Source organism: Meleagris gallopavo, unplaced genomic scaffold, assembly GCF_000146605.3.
Source record: "Meleagris gallopavo isolate NT-WF06-2002-E0010 breed Aviagen turkey brand Nicholas breeding stock unplaced genomic scaffold, Turkey_5.1 ChrUn_random_7180001936585, whole genome shotgun sequence".
In the NCBI taxonomy this organism is placed as follows: domain Eukaryota; kingdom Metazoa; phylum Chordata; class Aves; order Galliformes; family Phasianidae; genus Meleagris; species Meleagris gallopavo.
Window position 1 is genome coordinate 12,334 of NW_011198540.1, and position 27,180 is coordinate 39,513.

The window sequence follows — 27,180 nt, forward strand, 5'->3', positions numbered from 1 at the left end:
GGGGCTGCAGGCGCGGGGTGCCCGGGCAGTGCAGGGAGGGCGGGCACGGAGCGGCGCTCTCACAGGGCTGTGGGAGGGGCAGCGGGAGTCGTAGCCGTGCCGCCAAGCGGTTCGTCGTGTCCTGTCCAGCCGGTGCTGTCACTGCAGCTGCTTGGCTCCCAGTACTGCTGAGCAGCAGCTCTTGGTTTCCTGGGCTTGTTCTCTTGAATATTCCCACACTAGGAGCCATCCTGATTAGTATCACAAAAGCGGGATCGTAATACGTGTGGATCTTGGGACTGTGGAAAATTCAGGTACTTTTTGCTACTGTTGAAGGGAGCTCTGGAAGTTTGTTACCCTGCCCGTGAGTCCAAGGGCAGCCCTCAGAGGCAGACGTGAGGTGAGGGTGCTGTAACCCCTCCTGCCACCTTGGCGTGGATCAACGAGTCCTCGTCCCAGCCACAAGTGCAGATGTGCTGCTTGCAGCAGCTCCAGGAACTCCTCCTTCGTTTCCTGCTTCTGCAGAGCAGTGTCCAAGCCAGAAGGAGATGGACAATGGGAAAACCACCTGCCTGGGCTGGGCTGCCATCTCTCCCACGCCGGAGCCGCAGTGTGGCCGTCCAGAGCAGCAGCTGCAGAATGCAGAAGCACTCGTGCTGAGAGCGTCGTGGGGCACCACTGGAGCGGTGGCTGCCGAGTCTGGGGCAGAGGGAGCAAAGGTCCGTGGCAGTCCCACCTTTCTGCCTCCCGCCCTGCTGTGCAGGCAGTGCCATTCCAGCCACATCAGCTGTGCAGCTCAGGGTGCCACACGCCCAGGCAGGCGGTGCCTGATGCAGGCCTTGGCTCTGCTCCCTTTGGGTGAGGCAAGGCTGCTAAGGGATTCGGTGGGGCTGAAGCGCAGCCCTTCCTGTTCACAGAACAGCATTCAGCATCTCACTGACACGGGAAATCCACTCACATTCCTCAGCCCCCGTTTGGCCTCTGAGGTGCTTCCCCCGCCACCTGGAGGACCTCTCCTGTCCTGTAGGAATCCACTGCTTCATACCCGCTTTCTGTAGGACACCCGTGCTCCTCTTTGGGTGTTGCCCATAGCGTGAGTGTCTGCGCAGAGCCCTCGGGCATTTCTGGTGCCTGCAATTGGAAACACATGTGGGGCCACTCAGAGTTTCCATGCAGGCAGCGCAGTGTGGTTTGCAGCAGCTGGAGTTGGTTGCCCGCCCAGAACTGTGCAGTTGCACCCTGTGGGGCTGGGGGGAAAAACAGGGTGGTGGTGGGACAGGAAGGAGCTGGGCATGGTGGGTGCAGCTTTGAGGGGACACGGCAGGGAAGGTCAAGGACTCCGCTGAACCCCATCTCCCAGCCTTGTCCATGGAAAGAGCTTTTCTGCGTTGTGGAGAAGCTCCCGAACCACGTAGGACAGCCGCCCACCTGGGCCGAAAGCTGCTGTCACTGTGTGAAGGGGTGTCCTGGAGGGAGGTGGCCCCATGTGTGCTTGGGGCTTTGGGGGAGGCGCAGCAGACCACGATCCGTGTGCCGGGCCACGTCTGGCTGCTCCCAGCCATAACGCTCCCTTGTCCTGCTCCCGGCTGCACAGCATCTGCCCCGTGCCCGCCCCCAGCCCGGCTCACCCTTCCCGTCGCCCACGTGTGGCCCAGTGCCCTGCTGGCTCCCGGCCCCCCGGGCTGCGTGGCCCCAGCCGAGGGCTGCAGCTGCAGGGAAGGGACGTGGACTGCTCGGCGCTGCTGCTCAGTGCTGACACGAAGTGCTGCAGCCCAGCCGGCCGTCAGCTTGGGGCAGGGCTGTAAGTGGGATGAGATTTGCGGGAGATTATTTCCTGGAGCTGTCTGGCCAGCAAAGATTAGAGCTAATTACCCTAACAAGCATCTGCTGTTAGGAGTGCAGCAGGCTGGGACGGGAGAACCTGAGCAGCCAGCGGAGCTGCCAGGATGTCCCAGGTGGGGCGGTGCCCGCCCCCAGGGTGCCGTGGGTGCCATTCCTATCAGTGGAGCTGGCCGGGATTGCCTGTGGTTGGGCAATGCTGGAGAGCATCCGGAGTCAGCCTCAGCCGCTGCCCTGGCGTCGCGTTTGTAACGTCAGGGAGATGGAGGTGCTGGGTTGTGTTTAAATGTGATTAAAGCAGCGCAGGGGAACAGTGGCAGGCAGGGCGCCCTGATAGCCCACACAGAGGGGCTGCATCTGCTCGGGGCTGTGGAGCAGGGATCGCAACACAGCTGGGGGTGGCACCCACCAAGATGAGTGCAGGTGTGGTTCTCCTGATAAACGACTACGATACTGCCTGGCATGCAGGGCACGCCCTGAGAGGCAGGACACAGAGCGTTTCAGGGTCATACAAGACTTATTATGGGATATGAGAAAAGAGTGCGCTTTGGAGAGGAGGAATAAAGTGTGAGAACAAGGAAAAGGGGTAAAAGCAGCTGTAAGTGCATTGATGGTCGGCACATTTGTTTGGCTGTACCCTTCACCGGGCAACAGCACAGCCTGCCCCGGCTGCTTCTTGAACCCCACTGCGAAGTATTTTCCTGGGGCTCTGTTGTGTGTCTGTGGAGCTGTGTCAGCAGCTACAGTTGGATCACACGACCCAGGGCCCGCAGTGCCAGCCTCCTAGCAGGTGGATGCTGGGTGTCAGCACGTGTCCTTCCCGCAGGCTTATGGTGGGCTGGGCGACGGGCAGAGTGCCTGGGAGCTGTGCTGTGTGAGCTGGGGGTGGCTGCAGCACGGAGGGAGCAGGACAGGCCAGAGCACAGAGCCTGGTCAGCTGAGGCCCCCAGGGGTGCCTGTGTGAGCCCGTGTAGGAGAACTGCAGGTGAGAGCACCCAAATGCTGGCTGCAGTGGGGCCTCGAGGGTCCGTGTGTTGGGTCCGTACTGAACTACCTTCATTGTAATACTGAAAATCACACCCACAGGTGAGGAAGATTCCTGCCCAAGTGAAGACCCTCCCCTGAGGGGTTTGATAGTGGAAGTACAGAGTCAGCATTGTTGTAACTGTATGTAAATCACTGACCGCTCGTTGCCGGGAGGATAGGCTGGAAAAATTACCAACTCCGTGTCTTTTGTGTGTAAATATAGCACTGATAGTTCTGTTTGGTGTGCTGGGTTTGTGGGAAACCACTGCACAGCCAGGCTTGGGCAATCCTGAAATAAACAAACGATGTCTGCTCTCACTGTATGATCATGGGTTGTGCACACGGAGCAATGAAGCTGCTTTTTGGACAACACGACCTGGATGCATGGAGCATTGCAGCCTCGCCCGCCGGGCTTGGCAGACACTAAGAGAAAAACCTGCAGCTGCTGACAGGAGACGTGCATGGTGCAGCCATGAGGAGAGGAGACATGCCCAGTGTGGCTGTGCATGCAGATGCAGGCATCTTGGCGAGGGCAGCAGCCAAGTCTGCATGTGTGCAGCAATGCAGGGGCAGGCACAGCTGCAGCACACCTTGCTGGAGAAGCTGGGCATCCCAACCAGGCCCACAGTGTGTGTAATCTCTCTGCATCCTCTGCTGTGCCCAAGTCTGAAATTGCTGCATGTCCTTTGTTGGCCAAGGCCAGGAGGCAACTGGGCTGGGCAGCGGGGATCCTGGGGCTGCCTGCTCCCAGGATGGAAAGCAGCACTACGCAGCCTCTGTGCCCCCAGCAGTCCCAGCTCTGCCACATGATTCCAGGGACAGGTCCACAGCTTCACGGTGCTGGGTTCCCCAGCTCTGTCCATCCACCAGCCCTGACAGTGCTTCTCCACAGCACCTGTAGGGCCACAGTGCCAGCATGGCATGCACCCACAGCAGCAGTGATGATGCTGATCGAGGCTGCATCAGGCCCTGAGCAACCTGATGTAGCTGTGGACGTCCCCGTTCATTGCAGGAGAGTTGGACTGGATGACCTTTAAAGGTCCCTTCTAACTCTAAGGATTCTACGATTCTCTAAGCCGAGCTCTGTACAAACAAGTGTGGTTTATTAAGGCATTTCTTTGAGAAGTTGGCACTTGGGTCCAGGCTGTGCTGGAGCAGCCCAGTGTGCGGGCCGACAAGCAGCGCCCAATACATGCAGCTCAGCGAGACACGATACAAAAGTACAAACAAAGTAGAAAACAGGAATCATAGTACAATGTGTAAAAATAAATAAATGGAGGCTTGGCTCCTGGCTGGGCTCAGCAGCACATGGCTGGAACCCCCACACCAAAGTGGGGCCACGTGTCTGACCCTATCCTATGTGGCATGCAGGGTGACCCATCCCAACATGCAGAGAGGAGTGGGGCTGCTCAGCCGCCCCGGCCCTGCGCAGGGCTCACGCGGCCCCTCAGGGTGCCTCTGCACCATCCCTGTGCCGAGCAAGGTGGAACACATCCTCCCCTCCCAGAGCCACCTCAGCTCCCCACGGGCCTCAGGCATGGCCCCACGGCCTCCCCGGTGCCGCCTGGTTCTGGCCCTCTGTTGTCAGCCAGGGCAGCTCCCAGGGCTGCCAGCGCTGGGGACCTGTGGGCGCCACGGGGTCGCGGGTCTGGGGGCAGCGTGGTGCTGGGGTACAGGGCTGTGCTGGCACCTGTGCTGTGCAGAGATGGGGCTGCAGGCACAGGTGGTTCTCAGTGGGATGCACGGGGGCAGTGGGCGAAAGTGGTGGTTTTTGGCTGCGGTGATAAATACTTGGGGCTGGGGTGACCAATGAGGGTGCAGCCAATGGTGCGCACAGGCTTTGCACTTGAGGCTACGAAGTGGCTCTAGGAAAAGTGTGATAGGAAGAAAATTCCAAAATTCTGAAAGCAGCCCCAGATCCCCTTCTCAGACAGCTGGGAGTCCTCCCAGGCTGTGCATTTGGGGCTGCCGTGGCTCGCGTGCTCGCCTCCTGATCCTCACTCTGCACCTCTAACTGTACGGGTCACAGCACCCTGAGCACCCAGGGCTGCAGCGCCTGGCACAAGGACAGCACTCCCAGGGCTGTGCCATGCGCTGCGAGCCGAGGTGAGCGCTGCAGGAGGGCTGACACCAATTGTGAGCTCATATCAGCTGTGAGCTGACACCAGCTGCAAACTGCTGGTACGAGGATGGGGACCAGCCCCAAGGATGTGTGGCTCTGCCTATTCCCAGTGTGACATGAAGGAGCAGTGCAGTGCAGCTGCTGCGCAGACGGCTGGGCACAGGGGCTGGGGATTCCGGCAGCCACCCACGCTGTGGAGGTGGCCCCAGCGTCCCAGCTCATCCCGGTGAGCACGGCAGGCTCCTGGGGAGCCCTGCTGCCCGCATCCCACACTGTATCAGGACAACAGGTTGGCCGCCACGGCATCAGCCTCAGGCCACATGGCTTTTTGGGGTACCCCCACCCATGCTCCCCTGCAGCTGCAGGCTGGCCACCAGGCCAGGGGCAGACAGAGTGAGAGGAGGTCACAGAGCAGCTGTGCCGGTGTCTTTCTTGGGACCGGGCCATCCTGGGGTCGGCTAACGCAGTTCTGGTACTGCTTCTCCTGCCAGCAGTGCTGCCAGCCTGGTACGTGGACAGTGCCTGTGCCCGATGCCAGCCTGCAGCCCCGGAGGGCAGCCACGCAGCCATGTCCCAAGGCCCTCAGCCCTGGATAGTGAGCCCTTAGGTGGGGCGGATGCAGTGGTGGGAGGTGAAGGGGCCTCTGGGACTCTAACGGATCCACTTTCCCCAAACCAGCCATGGACAGGCAAGCAGATAATGGGCACTGCCTTTTGCTCCCTGTCCAGCTAGGCCTGGGATGTGTTTCAGACCATCAGCGAGCAGGGTCACCCACGCTGCTTCCCGCAGACCTGCAGGCTGCTGCAGCTGCTGCAGCTGAGCAGTGAGACCCTGGCCCTGTAAGCTCCCACGGGGACAGGGCCAGCAGGGATGGGCCAGCCCCTCACCGCATCTGGGCTGCTGCACGGCTTGGGCAGGTGGCCGGGACAGAGCAGGGGCCGCAGGTGGCAGCGCTCTGACCCAGCAGGGCAGGGAGCACCGCTCTGCTCCCAGCCCCTCTTAGAGCACGGAGTACCACAAAGCAGCAGCGTGCCAGGCGCTGGCACGCCACGAGCAGTACAAGGAACCATGCCTTAGGGTGCTGGCGCTGGGCTCAGCAGTCCACAGGGCACCAAAACGAGCGCCGAATCTGCCAGACCGCAGAGAGTGACGAGAGTCAGCAGTCCCAAAGCACATGGGAACCCACAGCACGTGGGGCCCCGGAATGGGCGCGGTGCTGGGAAAGCCAAACCAGTACGGTGCCGAGCAGCCCTCGGCCTGGCCCCGCTCTTGGCCCCGTGTCTGCCGGGGAGGGCGGGGAAGTCCGTGGGCCCAGGCCTAAATCCTGAGCTCGGCCTCCTCAGAGGGCTCCAGTGAGTGCTCGGCGCTGATGGTGGAGGCGGAGGGGCCCTGTGAGATGCCAAAGGGAGAGACCACGGGGGAGCGGGCGGCCAGCGGGGACAGCGAGGGGGAGAAACTGGGTGACATGGCGGAGGACGAGATGGAGCCCTCGTGGCTGATGGGCGAGCGACGCAGCGTCGATGGGTGCGGGAAGGTCCTGCCTGCCGGCGGCTTGGGGGGCACGGACTTGGCGCCCGGGTGGGCCACAGAGGTGATGAGGGGTGGGGGGTCGATGCGGGGCTTGGGCTCTGCCTTGGGCTTGGTCGGGAAGGGCTTGCGCAGGGAGCTCTCATCCTTGAGGCGGGCGATCTCCGTGAAGACGCTGGCCAGCGGCTGGAACTGGGGGCACCAGTTGAGCAGGTAATCCCAATTGTAGCTGCCACGGAGCTCCTCGTCACTGGCCACGATGGCGGTGAGAGAGCCTTCCACAGAGGGCTTGCCGTCCTCTGGGAAGGTGTAGTCCTGGGGCTGGGAGGAGACGCTGAGGCCGCAGCGCACGCCAAGAAAGGCGCTGCCTCCCCCATCCTCGCGGTACAGCTGCGACGTGGGCCCTGGCAGCAGCAGCCCAGAGCCCTTCTTGCTCTTGAACCACTGGGAGCTCTCCAGGGCGGCCGGCTCGCAGGAGATGTCGGACAGCTGGTCGGCATCCTGCTGGATGCCGGAATCGGGGCCGCGGGCCGAAATGTGCTCCTGCATGGATGCTGTGATGCTGGCCACGCGCGGGTACTCGTTGATCATCCGGATCTCGTCGTCCTCCGCTGCCTCAGCAGAGCCTCTGCCACTGGAGTGCGAGGGGTCCAGGGAGCCGCCCCGCGTGTAGGGCCCCGCTGGCTCCCCCCCGTACCCTGGCAGTGCTTGGTGGTAGATGTGCTCAGCCCCGGGGAGCGCCGGCTCCTCATGGCCCAGCTTTTGCAGAGAACTGCTTTGCACGTGGGCCAGCGGCCGGTCCCCCTCCGTCTTCTCACGGCTCCGGCGGTGACGGGAGCGGACCAGCGCCAGCACGATGGCCACAGCAGCCAGCACGACCACAACACCCAGCGAGGCGGCCACGGCCACCAGCAGCAGGTTGAGATCTGGAGCCAGGCCGAAGGAGGTGTGCGTGACGTCGATGGTGACCTGTGCAGAGGCTGAGCGGGAGGCTGGCAGCGGGCTGCGCGCCTGCACCTCGAGGCTCATCTCACGGGGCTCCCTCTTGGTGCGCCCGGCCCCCGCCTGGGGCTGGCTGTCCACCCGCAGGTAGATGGTGCCTGTAGTTTGGTTGATGGCAAAGTACGGCGAGGGCTTGGCCAGGTTGTACAGCACGACGCCGTCAGCCCCCTCATCCTCATCTGTTGCCAGGACCCTCCCAATGCTCTGCCCTTTGTGGGCACCCTCAGGAACCTCAAAGCTGAAGGAGGGGCTCAGGAAGATGGGATCGTACTCATCCTCCCCGGTCACCAGCACCCGCACGGTCACAGTAGCAGAGGCGTTGCCGGCATCCGTGGCCCTGACGAGGAGCTGGAAGGCTTTGGCTCGCTCGTAGTCGAAGGTGAGCCGGGAACGCAGCTCCCCGGAGCTGCTGTTGATGGCGAAGGCGTCCCGGCCCTCTGCCGCACCAGGCCCCCCCACCGGCTGCTCCAGCACTGCGTACTGCAGCTCCCCAAACACCCCGGTGTCAGTGTCGATGGCACGCAGGGTGGTCACAAGTGTGCCCGGAGGCAGGTTCTCCCGCATGCTGGCACTCAGAACCTCCACTGGGAAGTACGGCTTGTTGTCATTGACATCCTTCACCTCAATGGCTACAGGCACCAGAGCAAAGTGCCCGCCTGGCACATCCATGGCCTGCACCACAAGAGCATGTAGTGCCTGCGTCTCCCGGTCCAGGGGCCGTGCCAGGCACAGGGCACCCGTGCTCTCGTGGATCTGGAAGAGCCCGTGCTGGTCACCCGAGCTGATGGTGTAGTGAACATGGCCGCGGGGCCCTGAGTCGGCGTCGTGGGCCGTCACACGGAGCAGCTCTGTGCCAGGAGGTGTGCTCTCGCTCACTGCTGTGCGGTATTCGGCTCGGGCGAACACAGGTGGGTTGTCATTGACATCCTGCACGGTGATGAGCACAGGCACCGTGGTGCTGCGCTGCGGCAGGCCCCGGTCCAAGGCAGCCACAGTGAGATTGTAGACCGGGATGGCCTCGAAATCTAAGGGCTCCACAAGCACCAACGCACCCTGCGTGCGTAGCTGCCCACCTGCCCAGGCCACCCGGCTCTCCACCTGGAAGGCATTGCCACCGTTGCCACTGACAATGGTGTAGTCGAAGCCGGCGTTCTCTCGGGAGAGGTCAGCATCGCCTGCGTCCAGCGTCAGCACAGTGGTTCCTGGCCGCAGGTCCTCAGGGACGCTGGCGTTGTAGTGTGGCACCTGGAAGATGGGGCTGTGGTCATTCACATCAAGCACCTGAAGCTGAACCGTGGCCCAGGATGAGAGGCTAGGGGAGCCGTGGTCACGGGCCTCCACCACCAGTTCCAGGGTGGGCTGGTTGGCATCAAATTCCACTGGTCGGATGGTGAACAGGGTCCCTGTGAGGGCACAAAGACAGAGTCGGCGTAGGGGTCAGCAGGGAGCCGGGCAGGGTGTGAGGGTGGTTAGGGTTATTGGCTGGAGGGACAGGCATGCGGGATGCTGTGGTGGTGGGGTGTGGTGGCCACACCTCCACGTCTGCCTCTCTGGCCACTGCAGGCCTGGTGAGGGGGGAGCATGAGGGCCCCTTCCTCTGCAGGAGCTGCTAGAGAAACCCACAGCGTGAGCCCCCCCATAGCAGCCAGCCCCACGCACCATTGCTGGGGTCAATTGCAACGTCAAGACTGGGCACGGCCAGGTGGAAGGTGATCTCCCCATTGCTGCCCGAGTCCATGTCAGTGGCGCTCATGGTGAGAAGGATGCTCCCTGCAGGAGTGTGTTCTGGCAACGTCACCTGGAAGAGGACAAAGCTCTGATAAGCACCAGCTCTTCTTGTGGGCACTGTCCCCGTTCTCCTGGAGCTGGCCAGCAGGGATGGGAGAAAGCCTGGAGCTGGCCAGGGCAGCCACGACCGCAGTAACCCAGTGCAATGCTAGCCAAGGCCTTCCCCACCTCTGCACCAAGGCCATGGGTGGAACCTGTAGGCACCTGTCCCACATGCATAGCATGCAGCCTCGTCTGTGTGATCTTCTAGCTACTAGAGCATCCAGTATTGATCTTCTTCTCTGCTGATCCCGGTGCTGTCTGCTTGGTTTCAGCCTTCTGACTGCAGTGACAGCAGGAGGGGTGCTGGGATGTGGCCCAGAAGGACAGGGAGCAGGATAGGCTCAAATCCACCCTCAGAGTGGCCTCTGTGCCCCATAAGGCCAGGAGAGCCAGGCAGGGCACAAGGGCAGCAGCGGGGCTTGTGCAGGTCAGCCAGCATTGTGTGCTACACACGTGCTCACGAGCGAGTGCAGGCAGTACCTGGTAGAAGGCCTGGCTGAAGGCTGGTGCGTTGTCATTCACGTCCTCCACGATGACGGTGAGGTTGGCCTCGGTCTCGTGGCGGCTGTCGGAGGCTCGCAGTGTGAGGCTGTAGTGGCTGCGCTGCTCGTAGTCCAGCGGCCCTGTCAGGGCAATGCGTCCCCCATAGCGCAGCACACTGAAGGTACCCACAGCATCACCATCCAGCATGAGGGTGTAGGAGAGCGCCGGGCCCGAGTCCACATCGTTCCCTGTCAGCTGGGCTATCTGGGAGCCAAGCAGCATGTCTGCGGGGAGGTGAGGCGTGAGCCAGCATCCCCATCTCCTCAGAGGCACTGGCTCACGTGGTGGGAAAGCTGAGCACTGGGGACAGCAGGGAGAGGCTGACGGTGAAGGGGCAGGTCCTGGGAGTCAGGCAGGGGGATGGGACACGAATGCCGAGGGCAGGAAGCTGGCAGGGCAGGGGTGTGCAACCAGAGCCCTCATGGTTTGGGGCCAGGGAGGCCAGAGCTGAGTGCAGCCGGTTCCCTCAAGACACAAAGCTGCATAACCCACCGGCAGCAGGACATCACAGATGGGGCAGTGCTGGAGGGCTCAGTGAAGCTCAGTCAAAGGCCCAGCACAAGCCAGCCCTTGGCAAGGGAACAGGCCCACTGGGGGCTTCTCTCCCACCCACAGGTGTCCACCACAACTCAGTTCCTGCTATTAGAGACACGTTACCTCATAGGGCTGAGAGGCACTTACTTTCTGGGACCCGCACCTCCCAGGGAAATGGAATGGTGGGGCTGTTGTCGTTGATGTCCATCACCACAACTGTCAGCGTAGCAGAACCTACGAGAGGGGGTGTCCCTCTGTCCATCGCTGTTACCACCAAGCTGCAGGAAAGCACAAAGGCACAGCAGGAGGGTCACAACCACACGTCAGGAGCAGTGTGCACACAGCATCTGGAACAGGAGGACACTGCACATGTGCACAGGTTGGAGCATGTAGTAAAACCGTGCACATCTGGAGTGTGTGGGGAATGGATGTGTACAGAGCATCTGGAGTGGGTCAATGGATGTGCACCTATCAAGAGCATAGGATGCACATCTGGGTGTGTATTTGGAGGGCAGTGGGTTTTTGTCCCACACCTGGAGCATATGAGCAGGCCGTGCACGTGGGCACAAGTGTCTGGAGCATCTGGTAGGCAGTGGATTAATGCGCAGACGTGGCACGTAGGCATCCACAGTTGGGGAGGGCAGTGGATGCTTTTAGTCTGTGAAATGGGCAGGAGGCTGGGATGTGTATGGGAGAAGAGCTGGGCAGAGCAAGTGGGGTGAGCAGAGGACAGATGGCAGCATTTGGGGCATATTTGGGAACTAGGGAACACATGGAGCCTCGGTTTGAGTGGAGCAGTGATGGGTACGTGAATGGAATGAATAGCCTAGGTATTTCCTAGGTATTTCCTTGCCTTGGAAAAGGGGAGATAGATGTGGAGCAGTGAAGCATGGATATGGCAAAGGGAAATAGGTCTGGGTGGGGTGGTAGAAGTTGTTCCTAGTATCTGGGCCATGCTCGTGTACAGAGGTAGGGGAGGACATAAACTCATCTTACATAGTTGTGGTTAGACTGGAGGATTAAAGAACCTCTATGTGTGGTGAGGGACCCAGAGGACTTGGACTGAATGCAGGGGGACTTGCAGGCTAGTTGAAGTTGATGCACAGCTGCTGGGGGACACATGGTAGGGCAGGAGGGTGCAGTTGTGGGAGTGGGCAGAAACTGAACAGATCTAACCTGGATTAAACAGGCAGGAAAGGAAATGGAAGCAACTACTGAAGAGTCCACTGCCCTCTCCACAGCCTGCTCAGATTTGCAATGGCCGGGCTGAAGGGAGCTCAGGCTCATCTCATGGCCATCTGACACGCCCCCATTTGATACCCAGGTTACCTCTAGTCCTGGTTTCTGCCGTTTGGCAACAGCTTGGTGTGGCACCAAGCAGCAAAGTATCCTCTGCAACCCTGGGGATGCTGCTGCTATGTCACTTTCATAACTATGGTACAAGTTGGTCTGCCCTACTCACCGGGTCTGGGACCAGATCTCCCTGTCCAGGATGGCAGCAGTAGTGATGGTGCCGGTCTGAGGATCGATGTGGTATAAGCCTGTCATTGGCAGGGACTGGTTGATGGCGTAAGTCACCTGCCCATTCATTCCCTGATCCAGATCATCTGCTAGGACCTGCAAGGCCATTGGAGAGATTCAGCGGTGCAGTCTAGAGCCCTGTAAACAACGGATCTCCAGAGCAAGACATACGGACCCACAGGTGCCAGCCTTCGGCACAGCCCCCACCTCCTCCTCCTGGCAGAGGCAGCCAGGGGAACCACTGTCCCTGTTTTTGCCCCCAGTGCTACCTGGATAACTGGGGAGTCATAGCTCTGGGACTCCCAGATGAACGCCACGTAGTTCTGCAGCTGGAAGCGTGGCAAGTTGTCATTCACGTCTTGCAGGTTGAGGTTTATGGCCATAAAGCCAAAGGAAGCCGTTGTCTCTGCCTGGACCACGAGGCGCAGCCGGGGGCTGGCCTCAAAATCCAGGCTGCTGGAGTCCTGAACTGAGATGGCACCTGGAGAGACAGCAGGGTGGGGGGAGAAGGGGCAGGTGATGCACCAGCACGCCCAGCCCTCACCTCTGTTGTTCCCTTGCACTTAGTCATCCCTCTGTCAGTCGATCATTCTCAAATAGAAGGAGCATACTGAGCTTCCTTCAAACCAAAAGCCTTCTCACGAGCCACAGTGAGCTGCTGTGCTGATAAACTCTGCACAGTGCTCAGGACAGACACCTTACATTGACATTAAAGTGTGCAATAGTCTTCCAGTGGGGACATCGTCTGGCATAGAATCATAGAATCCTTAGAGTTGGAAGGGGCCTTTAAAGGCCATCCAGTCCACAGCCCTGCACTGCACAGGGACACCACAGCTCCATCAGGCTGCCCAGGGCCTGATCCAGCCTCACCTGCAAAGTCTCCAGAGATGCAGCACCAACCACAACACTGGGTAACCTGTTTAGTGCCTCACCACCCTCACCGTAAAATATTTTTTCCTTACATCTAACCAAAATCTACCCTCCTTGAGCTTGAAATGGCCAGTGATGAGATCTGCCCCATGTCGAGCCCCATACTGCAGAGCTAGCTCATCAGCCTAAAGTCAGATATCTGCACTATTTGTCTAGACTGAATCCATACAAAGAGACTGAAGGGCTGCAAACAGTTCTCTTGCAAGGGGCCTGAGGACACACATAAGCATGGGCTCTGGCAATGACACATTGCTGTCCCATCCAGGAAGATCACGGGGCTCCTAAAAGATCTACTAAAACTAATTGTAATTAGTGCAATAGCATGACGTTCAACAAAGGAAAATGACAGGTTCTGCACCTGGGATGGAGTCACGTTGGATGCAGGCACAGGCAGGACAGCAGCCCTGCAGGAAGGAACCTGGGGCTGTCGGTGACTGCAGGCTCAGCGTGAGCCGGGCAGCCAGAACTGTATTCTGGGGTGCATTAAGCAAAGCACAGCCAGACGGTCAAAGGAAGTGATTCTCTGCCATATTTAGCACTGGTGTGGCCTCGCCTTGTCTACTGTGTGCCGTTCTTGGGGCGCACAATATAGAAGTATGCCAAGTTACATGAAAGCATCCAGATGAGGGCAACAAAACCCATGAGAAGGACTGGAAGACAAGGGGAGAGGCAGGGTGCGTGGGAACAGCACGGAGCTGGGCACGGGGAGGTTCAGGCTGGGCATTAGGAAAAACCTCCTTATCACGAGGCTGGTCAGACACTGGATCAGGCTTCATGGAGAGACGGTCGATGCCACATCCCTGCTGGTGTTCAGGAGGCTTTGGATAACGCCTCAGTAGAACTCTAACTTTTGTTTATCCCTCAGGTGGTCAGGGAGCTGGATTCGGTGGTCTCTGTAGTTTCCTTCTGCTCTGTTCTACGCCATGCTATGCTATTCTCTACTAATGACTGGCAGCATTCCCAGTGATGCATCCAAACATAATGAGGAAGAACTGGCTCATTGCTGCAGCACAGCTTAAAGCCAAAGGCACCGTGTGCCACTGCTGGCAGCCGGAGGGGCTGGGGAGCCACACTGAGCTGCCCTGTGCCTGCCCCATCTTCATGCTGCTCCAGGACCTGCATACAGTCACAGTGTGCAGCCCGCTGCCCAAGGAGAAAGCAGAGATATGTCTCCCAGACAGACAAATGGGACTTGAGGAGGGAAAAATCCTTCTGGGCACTTTGGTGGAGGAAATGTTTCCTCGCTGAGATGAAGTCACACTGCCACAGCAACTGAGGCACAGCCAGGGCATGTCCAGGACGGCTGGGGAACTGCTGGCAGACACAGCCCAAGCAGAGACAAGCAGGGATCTGACAGGACGAGGATCACACAGACGTGGCAGGGGATGTTCTGTGACACCACTGCGCTGGGCTCTTTGGCTTGGAGGAGACTGAGGGGTGACTTCATTACTGCTTATAACTATGTAAAGGGCGCGTGGCAGGAGAACGGAGCCAGGCCCTTCTCAGTGACATCCCATGGTGGGACAAGGGGCAATGGGTGCAAGATGGAACGGTGGAGGTTCCACATAAAGATGGGAAAAAAACTTCACGGTGAGGGTGAGAGAACCTGGAATGGGCTGCCCGGAGGGGTTGTGGGGTCTCCTTCTCTGGAGACATTCATGTATGCGTTCCTGTGTGATCTGCTCTGGGTGTTCCTGTGTGATCTGCTCTGGGTGTTCCTGCTCCAGCAGGGGGATTGGACTCGATGATCCTTCGAGGTCCTTTCCAATCCCTGTCATTCTGTGATTCTGTGACTGCTGGCCTATGAACCAGGACTTTTACAACTTGCCACCTCATCAGCCCCTCTTGCACTTCACAAATAGAGCAGCTTCAGTGCAGCTCCACTTCTCACTTCTGGATGCAGCATCAGGCGGGCAGACTGCTATGGCAGTGTATGAACTCCTCCACTCCCAGCAGTCCCTGGGACTCAGAACACACAGCGGACCACCCCTAGGTGCAGCTGCTTTCCACAAAGACCTCTGTGAATCTGATTGAATTTCCAGCATCTGCCCTTTCTTTGTCTCTGGGTTTCAGGAACTGCACAGTGGCAGCTGCCAAGCTGTGGTTGGAGCTGGGATGACTCTCTAGGAGTGACAGAAGCACTGCAATGAGGCACACTGGCAGGTGGAACCCAGCACTCTGGGCAGGCAGGGTGCAGGCAGGGTGCAGGCAGGCTGGGTCAGCTCAGTGTGGTGCTGGTTGCAGCACGAGGTCTGCAGTTGTAGCTCAGTTTCCTCAGGGCTGGGTCTGCACACTGATTTGAGGCTGGGACAGGAGCTGCGACCTGGTCTGGCCTCTTCCTCATGATCCCAGTGTTCAGAGGCCTGTTCACAGCAGCAGCACAGGGTAATGAGTGCTTGCAGTGACAGCAAGGTGACTATACTGCGGCTGAAGGGACACGTGATGACACAGTCACTGTGACTGGCAGCTAATAATAGGGGTGCTAATGGTCTGCATGCCAGGCCACACTGCAGGTGGCTCACAGGGACCCGCACAGTGGCCATGGGAACTGTGGCCAGAATGGTCTGGAATCCTGTTCCAACTCCAGTCATCCAGCAGGGTACAAGAAAATTGCATTTTCACAAGAAGCTCCAGCTTGACCTTTGTGCTCTGCAGACCTTCTCATATCCCAGCCTCTTTCAAACTGTAGGGCAAAAAAAGTCCCCCCTCACCCTAGACTCAGCCAGGACTTCCTTGATGTCAAGCTTCCAAGGCTGCCCTTTGAAGCTTGTGGTGCAATCAACACCAGCTTGCCTAGGGTCACTGGGCAGTACCCTGCAGCCTGCCTCGCTTCTCTGCTGGGTTATCAGCCACCCACAAGCACCACTGTTATGTTCAGCATCTGCTGACTGCTCAGGGCACAGTGGTGCAGAGATTAGAAATGTCCACAGGTCAGTGAGCTGTTCATTTTTTGTCACCTTTGGGACCACGCAGCCATAACCACGCAGCCACAGCAGCCAACGTGCACACTATAATATATAAGACACGGCAGCCCAGGTGCCTGGCTCTGAGATCCCACCTGGGCTGTGTCACTTGGCCATAGCTTGCTGTCTAAGGCAGGGGCACATCCAGATCACCTCTTAACAGTGTTGTGGCCTCTGCTAACTTCTGATCAGGGCTTGAGAATTTTTTAGGGAAAGTCCAATTAGCAGGGACCAATACTTTGCCAGGAGCTGTACTAGCATCTCTGGACACTGATGGGATACTAACACTACTAGATTTAGTAGTATAGAGGTGCAAACTGCATTCCTCTGCCTTTGGAGGACTCTGAGCGCTGTGATAGCTGAGCAGGCACTGGCAGAGCACAGGCAACTCTCCCTTGCTGCTTCCCTGTGTAGTTCTGGTGCTGTACCTGAGCTGGGCTGGATAAGGAAAGCATTCTTCTCGTTGCCACTGATAATGCTGTATGTGATGCGCCCAGAAGAGCCCCCCATGTGCACAGCTTGGATGCTTGCGACAGCAGTGCCTGGAAAGAGAGGAAACGGTGTTGAATGGGCAGCACAGTCTCAGGGCACACTGAGGATCAGGATGGTTTATAGGTAGCACATGTTATACCAGGAACGCAGCCCTGCCTGATGACACTGCGGTCAAAGTATGTGAGAACCAATGGTAAACTCTGGGCTGGAGATGAGACTCCTGGGGCCGTCTATGGCCCTTCTATGGTCTCAGTGTGAACCTTGCAGCCATTCCAGCAGCAAGTGGGCACCTGTGACAGCCCACAGCGATCAGAACATCTTGAGGCAAAAGCTCACAGGACTATCACCCCCATCACCCTGGGCTCAGACAGGCTCTGCCATTCCCCTGGGTCTACCCAAAGCATACCGTGACTTCCCAAGACCCTGCAGTGCTCCCTGGTCTGAGTTCCAGCCTATGGAACTATTCTAGCTTGTCACCCACCTCCCCCCTGTCCCATCCCATCCCACTCCATCTCAGCTTGTGCCGAGCTTTCTGCCCAGCAGATACCTGGAGCAGCATTTTCTGGCAGGACCACTTCATTGGTGCTCCGGGGAAAGCGCAGTCCCCGGTAGGGCTCTTCCTGCAGATGGATCACCACTACGCCAGTGGAGGAAAGCGCGGGCTGCCCCAGGTCCGTGGCCAGGATGAAGAGCGTCCGCTGGCGCTGGCTGAGTGAGCTCAGGGGCTGCAGCAGCTGGATATCCCCCGTGTAGGAGTTGATTGAGAAGGCTGAGTTCGGGGTGGCAAGGCGATACAGAATGGAGGCATTGGCACCTGCATCCCTGTCCTCTGCCCTCATGGTGGCCACAACTTGCTTGGGCGGCGTGTGGCGAGACAAGCTGACAGTGAGCGGGCTGTGCAGGAAGGCAGGAGCGTGGTCATTGACGTCCCGCACCGTGACCGTGACACGCACAGCTGCGCTTTTGGGCTCCCATGGCGCTGAGTCCACAGCCTTGGCCAGAAAGCTGTAACTTGGCTGGCGTTCCCGGTCCAACTCCTGGGCACTTCTGATGCGTCCGCTCTGCGGCTCCACCTGGAACATGCCCAGGGACTCATTGCCCAGGTAGTAGGTGACCTGCCCGTTGGTGCCCTCATCGGGGTCCTTGGCTTCCAGCTGCAGCACCAGGGAGCCAACAGGCAAGTCCTCGGGCACCTCCACCACATAGCTGGCTTGAGCAAAACCAGGAGCGTTGTCATTTAAGTCCAACACCTGCACATTCACTGACATGGTTGCACTGCGTGGTGGGGTGCCGTGGTCTTGAACCACTACTGTGAGGCTGTAGAAAGCAACTTGCTCTCGGTCAAGGGCACGTGCAGTGGAGAGCACACCAGAGACAGGGTCTAAGATGAAATCCTGCTCAGGATCTCCATCTAAAAAAGAGAAGGAATAGCAAGACAGCATGACTGTACACCTGAAGTTGGCACAGAGAGGGTCTTGGACTATGCTGCCTGGGATGGTAGAGCGAGCTGGTGTCTGGAAGGCCCCAGTGGGACTGAACCTCCTCGGGCCCAGAGTGTGTGTTTGAGTATGTGTGCTGTGCCAGAACAGGCTCCACCAGCTCACAGACCAGTGCAATGCCACAGCAAGACATGGCATAACAGCAAAGACTTGGCAATCCGTAAATTCCACAGGCCATAGCAAGCAAGAGAGGTATGGAGCCAGTCTGAACCTGGGGAAATGGACAGAGTAACTGTCCACAGTAATGGACTGTGAGTAACGCAGCCTGTGCACATCCTGCAGTGCTTTTCACTGGGGCAGGGGAATTAGAAGGTGGAGAGACGGGAACAGCTACTCGCGGTCCGGGGCAGGAGAGAAATTATGTAGAACAGGAATTGCCAGAGGAGATGCTTCCCAGAACTCCCAGCAACCCCTGGTGAACGGCCATTGCTCTCCTCCAAGAATGAAGCTGCAGAGCTCCCCGTGTCCCTGTGCTCTCACCTGCCACGCGGTACTCCAAGCGCCCGTTCTCGTCTCCATCAGGGTCAGTGGCACGCAGGGTGTAGAGTGCCACGCGGCTTTGGTTCTCAGGGACCTCCACAGAGCAGGACTCACTCTCCAGTTGTGGTGTGTGGTCGTTTTCATCCCCTACTGTTATCCGCACAGTTGCCTTGGAGAGGTTGGGGGGCAGGCCACCATCCCGGGCATAGACTGCAGGAACACAGCAAGAGTGCTGCAGAGTATGCTGCAGACTGGGAGCTACTACCAATGCCATCGCATGCAGTTGTCCAGGCAGTCGCAGGGCAGCAAAGAATGGGAGCATTGGCATTTCTGTACGCCCAAATCACCCCACAACTCCGCGTGTCCCACAAACCTCCATTACTTCCCATGTCCTGCCCTCCTTGCAATGCTGCTCTGTCCCAAAAGCAGAGAAAGTGCATCTGCCTGCTCCGTGCCCTCCACCTCTCCCTCCCGGTGCCTGCTGCTTCCTCCCATGCACCAGCACAGCCATACCCATCAGCACATGCTGCTCCTGCTCCTCACGGTCCAAGGGATGCGTGGTGACAATGAGACCCGTCTGCGGGTGGATGGAGAACGGCCCCCCAGAGAGACCTCCATAGGTCACCTGTCCGTTGGCACCTGCAGGAGAAGCATGTTTGAAGGTAACCCAGTAGCAACACCAAGAACCTCTCACTTGGCTCACAGCCCTGTGCTTCCTTCCTCCCAGGGGTGACACTGTGGTAAGGGGTGATATCACACCATAACAAGTAAAGGTGTGGGGAGAGATGTGCGGTGGAGGGAAGCCTCAGCCCTGTTTGTTTGTGGAAGACAGGACAACGAATCTCCAAAGAACAAAGGGCACTTGGGAAGCAGAGGGAATTGCAGCCTCTGTTCTCATCCTCAGCTTCTTCCCAGGTCTGTCCCATCCCTCACTGCCAGGTCAGCTGATAGTCCCTCCCTCCACGGTCAAACATGCGCTCCAAACCAGGCAGGAGGGAGCACATCTTGTCCTGTGTGCTGTGTCTCCAGAAGGTCCCTGATTGAACCCTGCATCCTCACCCAGGTCCCGGTCTGTGGCCAGCACCTGCAGGACAGGGCTGCCAGCTGGAAGGTTCTCCGTGATGTGCGCCTCGTACTCAGGCTTCTCAAAGGTGGGAGCTTCATCATTGACGTCCAGCACCAGTATGGAGAGTAGCTGCGTGGCCGAACGGCGCGGGAAGCCATGGTCAGCAGCCACCACAGTCAGGTTGTGCTGCACCACCTCCTCACGGTTCAGAGCCCGCACAACAGAGAGAGCACCTACAGACACGGGGAGAGGGTGAGCAGGGATCACATGGCTTCGAGACCAACCACTCCCAGGACAGAGCTGCTGCAAGTCTGCAGGGATGGAGGGGAGCCAGGGGCAGCCAGGTCTCGAGAACAGCAGGCCACCCCAGCTAGGTGCGCACCCCACAAATTCTTCACAACTCCAGGTGACCTGAACTCTCCGGCCCACATCCTCCTGTGCACCGTGCAACACCCCCCATCTGCCTGCTCCCCCCAGCCCCACAATCCAGCGTCACCCTGCACCCTGCCGGGCTCTCACCAGTGCTGGGGTTGAGGTGGAAGCGGCCGTCGCTGTTGCCCGCTCGCAGTGAGTAGCTCACTCGCCCATTCTCTCCCAGATCGTTGTCCTGGGCCACCACGTGCAGAGCCACAAACCCGGTCGGCCGGTCCTCGGTGACGCTGATGGCAGCAGGTGACAGGAAGACGGGCGCGTTGTCGTTCACGTCGGTCACGAACACGCGCGCCGTCACAGCGGACGAACGACGCTGGCTGACGTTGCGGGCCTGGTCCGTGGCCTCCACCACCAGGAGGAAGGAGGCCACAGCGTCGCGGTCGAGGCTCTGGCGGAGGCTCAGCAGCCCCGAGCGGCCGTCGAGCTGGAAAGGGCCCCCCGAGGCTCCTGGCGCAGCAGGGCTAGCGCACCTGGCTGTGGGCCCACCCGTCCCCATCCACAGCCTGGAAGGTGAAGACAGACGAGCCGGCCTGCGCGTCCTCGGGCACCACGATGGTGACGGGGTCTTCGGGGAAGGCGGGCGCCTGGTCGTTGCAGTCCTGCACGAGGATCTGCACCAGCACCAGCCGGCTGGACGGGTAGCCGTGCTGCGTGTCCTCGGCGCTCACTTGCAGCGTGTGCCGGGCCCCGGCCTCGTAATCCAGCTCCCGGGCGGCATAGATCTCCCCCGTCATGCTGTCAACAACAAAAGTGCCGTCCCCGCCGCCTCCTACCACCGTGTAGGTCAGCTGTCCCCGTGCAGGGGCATCGGGGGGTGCCACTGAGCCGATCACAGAGCCCGGCCTGACCCCCTCCGGGGGGTGCAGCGTCAGCACGGTAGCATCGGGTCTGGGCAGCAAGCGGGAGGACGGCAGCACCTGTGGGGAAAGGAGAGGAGAGGAGAGGAGGCAATCAGGGATGCGCTCTGGGAGGGATGCTGGGGAGCCAGCGGAGAGGGGACATGCAGACTGCAGGTTTAGGGAGGCCAGGTCACAAGTCTTGTGGCCTGAAAAGCGCATGGAGAGTGAGCACAGGCTTGACAGGGTGAAGGACAAGCTTCATCTGGGGAGCTATGGCAGGTAAGGACAGAGCTGCTGACTGAGCAGAGGAGGTGCTGCGGCATCAGTGTATCTAAGTATCTGAAGAGAGAGTGTGTGGCTCTTCTGTGGCACCCAGCGAGAAGACAGGTTGCACTGGGCACAAATGGGAGCACAGTAGGTTCCATCTTAACACCAGGAAGTCCTTCTGTATGGGTGCTTCTGAGCACTGGCCCAGGCTGCCAAGGGAGGTCTCCATCAATGGAGACCTTCAGAAATCACCAGGACGTGGCTCTGAGCAAGCAGCTCTGGGTGGCCTGCAGCAGGGAGTGGACCAGATGGACACAGATGTGCTGCAGCTCAGCCGTGCTGTGATCCTGTGAGTGGGTTAGGTACTGTAATGGGAGCAGATGCCAGCAGAAACAGCTTTGAAGAGAAGAAATTCTCAATCAGATGAGAGGTACAGAGAAGACAACTTAGTATGATCCAAAGATACATAAATACTATTATTACTCTAATTAAAGATACTGATACTAATTCAGGAGTGACAGTGAAAAGCAATAGTGTCATCTGATGGGAACATATGTCGAAAAAGTCAGTGCACTCATGTGAAAGAGCTGGAAAAAAGAGAATCCAGCAAAACTATCAGCCTGGAGGAGTATCAGAACCAGTGACTGTCAAGCAAAAAGCTCCATTATGGGAATGCAAACAAGCAGTTCAGCCTGGTCTCATTACTTTGAAGGCTGCAGAAGAACTTTAAAGACAAGAACAGCTACAGACATGGCATAAAAAGGAAATGTTTTTAAAATGTGTTGTGGAATGGCTAAAGGCAGATGTGCCAGTCTCACACGGGACTTCTCAAGCACAAAGGAAATACAGCAAGTCTAATTTAATATAATAATAGAAGAAAGCTGCGTACACGATGGGCTCACCGACAGTGTTACAGGACACTGCCTGCACTCTGTGCAGCAGAACATCAAAAGAGAACATCAAGTGGTGATGGGAACTGCAACAACACGATAGGATGTGAAACAGCACACCATGAAAGTGCATCGACTGCAGGGAAACCGGAGTCTGCTGTACAATTAAGCTCATTACTAACAACAGGGAAAGGACTTGGCTATCTGAGCCAACACACCAGACAGTGAGCACCACAGTTTGGCAAACATGAAGAAAACCCCACATGCCTGGAGAAAAAAATGCCAGGAAGAATTAATGTCACCAGGCGGGAGAATTCTAAGATCTTCCCCACAGCAGCATACCTAGGACAGGGCGGACTGTCCAAGTCTGGAGAAGACAAGCGTTCAGACTTTGTGAGTGAGGATACACGCACAATGGCAGCCAGACCCATCCTTTCCCATCCCAGGTCCTCCACACAGATGGTGAGGCTGGTGCAACAGCTGAGCAAAGGCAGTGCCTGCTCTGGGTGGAGAGTAAGGATGGCAGAGAGGAACGCTGCCAAGTAGCTACACGGTGTCCTTTGAGAGGTGAGCAAGGGGTGGACGGTGCAGGGACGAGAGCGGGTGGGCGCTGGATACCTGGACACGAACGATGGCTGAGGTGCTGCAGGGCACCATGCCCCGGTCGCTGGCTGTCACGGTGAAGACGTACTCGGCACGGTCGGAGCGGCGCAGCACCGTGGCAGTCCGCAGCTCCCCAGTGGCTGTGTGCAGTGTGAAACGCTCTGCCCAGGCTCCTGCGGAGAGAAGGTGAAATGCTGCAGAGAGAGGAGGGAGGGTGGGGGCACGTGGCGATGGAGGAGAGAACGTGCTGTGGCAGAGCATCCGTCTGCCTCTGAGGGCCACGGCTGCATGCTGAAAGCCAGGCTGGCAGCTCATACCTGTTAGTGAGTAGGTGATGGTCCCATTCTCACCCTCGTCAGGGTCCTTGGCTTGCAGGGAGGCAACAAGAAGTCCCGACGGCTTTTCTTCCAGCACCTGCAGCACAGCCCAGGGCGCGACTGAGTGACATCCTTCACAACATCCCCAAGACCCCAGCACAGCAGTATCTACGCCTTCCTACACCCCTCCTGCACCTCACCCAGGGCACAGCACCCCAGCCAAGGCCCATAGGCTGTGCCTGAGGCTGGATGACGTGGGGAAGGTTGCAGCCAAGCAGGTGGAGGGAGGTCCTACCCCACCAGCTGTCCTGTGATGCCACAAGGCTTTGTGCAGCTCAACGGCCTTGGTGCATGCTGCAGTGGTGAAGTATAGGGTGATGGAGGGACACTGCCCATGTTACACCCAAGGCCTCTGCAGTGAGGAAAATCCCCTCTGCCCCAGAAAAGCCCTTCAGAGGGAAATGTTTGAGCACTAACTGGGCCAGAGGCCACTCATCCTGGAAATGGAGAGAGTTCCTTCAGCTCCTATCAGCCAGTACAGGGTGGTCATGGTCCCTGGAAATGCAGCAGGCAGTTCTTCCCTACCCACACACTCTGACTCTTAGGGCCTTTCCCTGCTCTCCTTTGCTCCTAGTTAGCACTGCTGTCTGCAGGCATTTAAGACTACCATTTTGTGTCAGTGCACCATGTGCTCAGCTAACCCCACACTCTGGGCTTCCTGACAGAAGCCACATGGAGCAGCACCGCATGGAAGCTCCCTTCCTGGACAGCTATCAAAATGGACACATCTCCATTACAGACCCTCCTCATTCATCAGCTTTGGGGTACCCTCAGTGCCCCTCGCCTGCTGCAGACTGTTCCTTCTCTGGCACAGACTCCTCGCACCTCGCCACACCTCTGCAGCAGAGCAGGAGCCCTACTCAGCACAGACTGCGATCTGTTCCCCATCAGTACAAGACTGTCACAGACCAAATTCTCATCCTACAGCACAAATCATGCTCACAGACCCAGCTCTCTGACCTCTGTGTGGTACCACTTCAACGCATGCATGCATGCAAAAGGCAAACACAATCCATGCAAGAATGTAAGGGAAGAGGCTGCAGGCCCTCGGGAGGAAGCTAGCACTGCTGCACAAGCTGTTGGCACAACGCTGGTGGTGCTCTGGGGGGGGAAAGGGGGACAGAGGAGCTGGACTTGTTTATCCAGGCCAAGCAGTGATGTGACTGCACTCTGTAAACACTGGGGAAAGGGGAGGGAAATTCCAAGGAGAGAGAAGAGCTCTCTAAGCAAAAACACAATATTGGCACAAGAACAAATGAGTATAAAGTGGTCAGAAATTAGTTTAGGCTGGAAATTAAGAGATGGTTTCTAACTACTAGATCAAGAAATCTGGAACAGCATTTTGCAGCAGTGATGGAGGCAGAGGACCTTCTAAATATAGCTGGCTGTTTATGAGAAGGACTGTCTGCGTGGACACCTCAGCAGAACTGTGCTTGAGAAGACCCCTCCAAGCCCCTCTGTTCCAGGCTGGGGCAGGGCTCGCTCCTCATGCTGTTCCTGATGGCCTTCGACTGAGATGCAAAGGGCTCCCACGTCGTGCACAAAGCCACACTGCTCGTCCACCAGGAATCAAACTCCATTTGAGAAAGCAGTGACTCAGCGGGGAGCAAAACGAGCACCATCCACGCAGGCTCCATTAGAAACGCCATTTCAGATGCTCAGAGGAATCAACAACAACAGAAGTGGTTTTGCCTCTGCAAAAACCTCAGCTTTAGTAAAACTACTGCCAGGCAGGGTCGTGCAGGTCAGATGCCCACTCTCCAAGAAGGCTGCTGCAAACGCCAGCCTGGCCCAAAGCTCGGAGAACCACCTCGACGAGGGGCATCACTCCCATCACTGGGAGTGGCAGCAGATACAGAGAGGATGCAAGAAGTAGGGTACGTATGGAATAATTCTCCTGTGAAAAACTTTCCAGCTTCCAGCAGCCTGTGGCTCAGTCACTTCCTGAGCCACAGATCGTATTTTTGTTCAACAGACTTTGACGGATTTTTTTCTTTCCATGAATTCATCTAATTTTGAACCCATGCAACTTTTGGCAATGATTTCACGTTTTAATTATGCTCTGCATGAGAAAGTTCTGTCTTTGTTTATTTTAAACCTGCTGCCCGGTCATTTGCTACCAAGCTGCCTAGTTTATGTGTTGTGAAAAAGGGACCTTTAATTTCCGTACAACTTTCTTTGCACCACCCAGGGCACACCTCTGGTATATATTCCCCAGTTTCTATCATGCCAAAGAATGTTCAAATATTTTCTATCTGCATGGAAACCATTATCTGCTGGAGATCACATCAACTCTCTTTTCTCAAGCCTTTTTAGCACTACTGCTGCTTCAGAGCAATGGGGGCAGAGCAGAGACGCAGAATTGGAGATGTAAGGTTTTCTTTCAGTCTCTGTTCCTTTCTGATAAAACCCCGCATTTCTGACTGCTGCTGAGACCTGAGCTGACATTTTCAAAATGCATTTACAGCGATGCCTCAATTTTCTCCCTAAGCTTCAGCAGCCAGCTCAGAGCCCATCACTGTGTAGAGTGAAATTTATACTGCCTTTCGCCATGTATGTTATCACTTTCCAGTTAGAAACAGGGAATGTCATCTTCTTTCCTCACTGAGCGGTAAAGGATCCTTCTGCTGTTCTTGACCGGGAGACCTCAGCTTTATCACCACAAATAAAGCAGTGACATCAGCAAACAGCCACCTGTCCTGGAGGGCATAGCAAGATGCTGAATAGCAAGAACACCAGCAGCAGCCCTGGGCACTCCCCAGTGGCATCTCTGCTACTGAAGCAGATATCGACCCCTTTCTGATCTCCCTCCTTTCCCTGGTGGCTGCTCCCCAGCAGCACCTGGTAAAGAAGATGCAGAATTTGTTTCTGCCGTCCCTGTGTGAACACCTGAACACATTGCCCACCTGCTTGAGAAACAAGTCTCACAAACCCACAGGGAGAGGCCAATCCAGCTCATGCTTAAAGCAAAGTATCGACACAGAAACCTCCCTCTGCTTTGTTCCATGAACACGAATACGAAAAGTTCACTGAGCACATCGCCAATAAATTACCAAGTTTATGCCTATCATTTAGTTTTTCCTTTTTCCTCCAAGCCTTTCTTCTACACCTAGATCATCCAAGTGACCTCTTCCTGTGCTTCATTTCTCTTTCAGTGTTTCCTACCAGGAAAGCTTAAAATCAAAGTGTACAGATAAGAATTTGGTTCAAACTCCCGTCACATTTACCTGCCCTCCCAATTCTAAATACATCTCAGCCACGCTCTATCTCCTTAAGGATGCATATGCTTTTGTGGTACCTCTGCAAGAAAAGAGACCTCCCAGGCTCTAAAACACTCCGATGTCTCACGGCCAAATGCTGCACACATATGTTGCAGGTGTCCCCACAAGAACACTCAGCACACTACAGACCGAGTGGTCTTTCAGTAGGCAGCCTGCCATGCTTTAAGGTGCACTTCAAGTGCATCCTTTCTGCTGCAGATGCTCCCCATTCCATAGAGAGATGAGAGCAGGCCTTTCATCACTCACGCCATTGCGCTGCTGTGTCCCGGCCACACACCACTGCAGAGGGGCCAAGCAGAGCAGTGCTGGGGGACAAGGCCTGCTCCTCTCCCCTTCCCTTCAGCAGCACAGACATAACTCAGAGCAGAACTCTCAGCGCTGGCTGACCTTGGTCACCACGTCACACTTAAAGGGAAAGCTGGGCAGGGACCCATTGCAGATTCTCAACAACCCAAAAAGCACTTTCTTGGCCTCCCAGAAACCAAAGTGGCTACCGTGAAGGTCTTGAGACTCAGAACACAAACGTACCCCATGCCTCCCCGTCCGTCAGTGTTCCACTCTTGGCTCCATCAGTTCAGGTTTAGGGCTCCCTCCCACTTTCCCTCTTTGCAGGCAGGTGTGAACCCAGACCTTCTGCCTGCTGTTGGGTCCTGTTGGCCCCAGAGCCCTTTGCAGGCCTTACTCAGTCCATGCACAAGGTCTGTATTTCCCAAGGACGTGCTCATCTCATCACACCTTCCCTGAGATTTGCCAGACTGCCCTGACTGTTGCATGCAAGCAACCCGTGCCTTCTCATCTCTCACCATGAGACTCTGCTCTGCCCTCACCCTTCCCCAGGCTGCCCCCAGCCCAGCCCACCAGGGCCTCAGCCTGCTCCACCTACCTGCACGGTCAGCTCCTGGCCAGCAGCGATATGAAGAAAAGCAGGAGCATTGTCGTTCTCGTCCAGCACAGTGACGTAGATGGTTCCTGTGGCACTGCGGGGCGGTGCTCCTCCATCCTGCACAATCACCAGCAGCTGGTAGCTGGACTGCTGCTCCCGGTCCAAGCTGTGCTTGGTGCTGAGCTCCCCTGCAAGGGAGAAAAAGGGACACAGCTCAGCCCCAAAATCTCTTCAGAGAAGGACTTACACTCAAGT

General features: G+C 57.5%; 1 protein-coding gene across 1 annotated transcript in view; it reads right to left on the reverse strand.

Moving 5' to 3' along the window:
• Positions 1 to 3,925: 3,925 nt before the first annotated feature.
• The window catches only part of DCHS1 (dachsous cadherin-related 1), a 46,998-nt gene continuing 23,743 nt past the window's right edge, over positions 3,926 to 27,180 (reverse strand). Inside the window, 17 exon segments of the mRNA XM_010727744.3 lie at positions 3,926 to 8,898; positions 9,155 to 9,293; positions 9,806 to 10,092; positions 10,550 to 10,680; positions 11,865 to 12,019; positions 12,193 to 12,404; positions 16,245 to 16,358; positions 16,856 to 17,719; positions 18,288 to 18,497; positions 18,801 to 18,926; positions 19,347 to 19,586; positions 19,873 to 20,223; positions 20,226 to 20,249; positions 20,252 to 20,702; positions 22,400 to 22,557; positions 22,702 to 22,798; positions 26,926 to 27,113. Coding sequence (XP_010726046.2) covers positions 6,284 to 8,898; positions 9,155 to 9,293; positions 9,806 to 10,092; positions 10,550 to 10,680; positions 11,865 to 12,019; positions 12,193 to 12,404; positions 16,245 to 16,358; positions 16,856 to 17,719; positions 18,288 to 18,497; positions 18,801 to 18,926; positions 19,347 to 19,586; positions 19,873 to 20,223; positions 20,226 to 20,249; positions 20,252 to 20,702; positions 22,400 to 22,557; positions 22,702 to 22,798; positions 26,926 to 27,113 — 6,362 coding nt within the window. The 3' untranslated portion in view covers positions 3,926 to 6,283.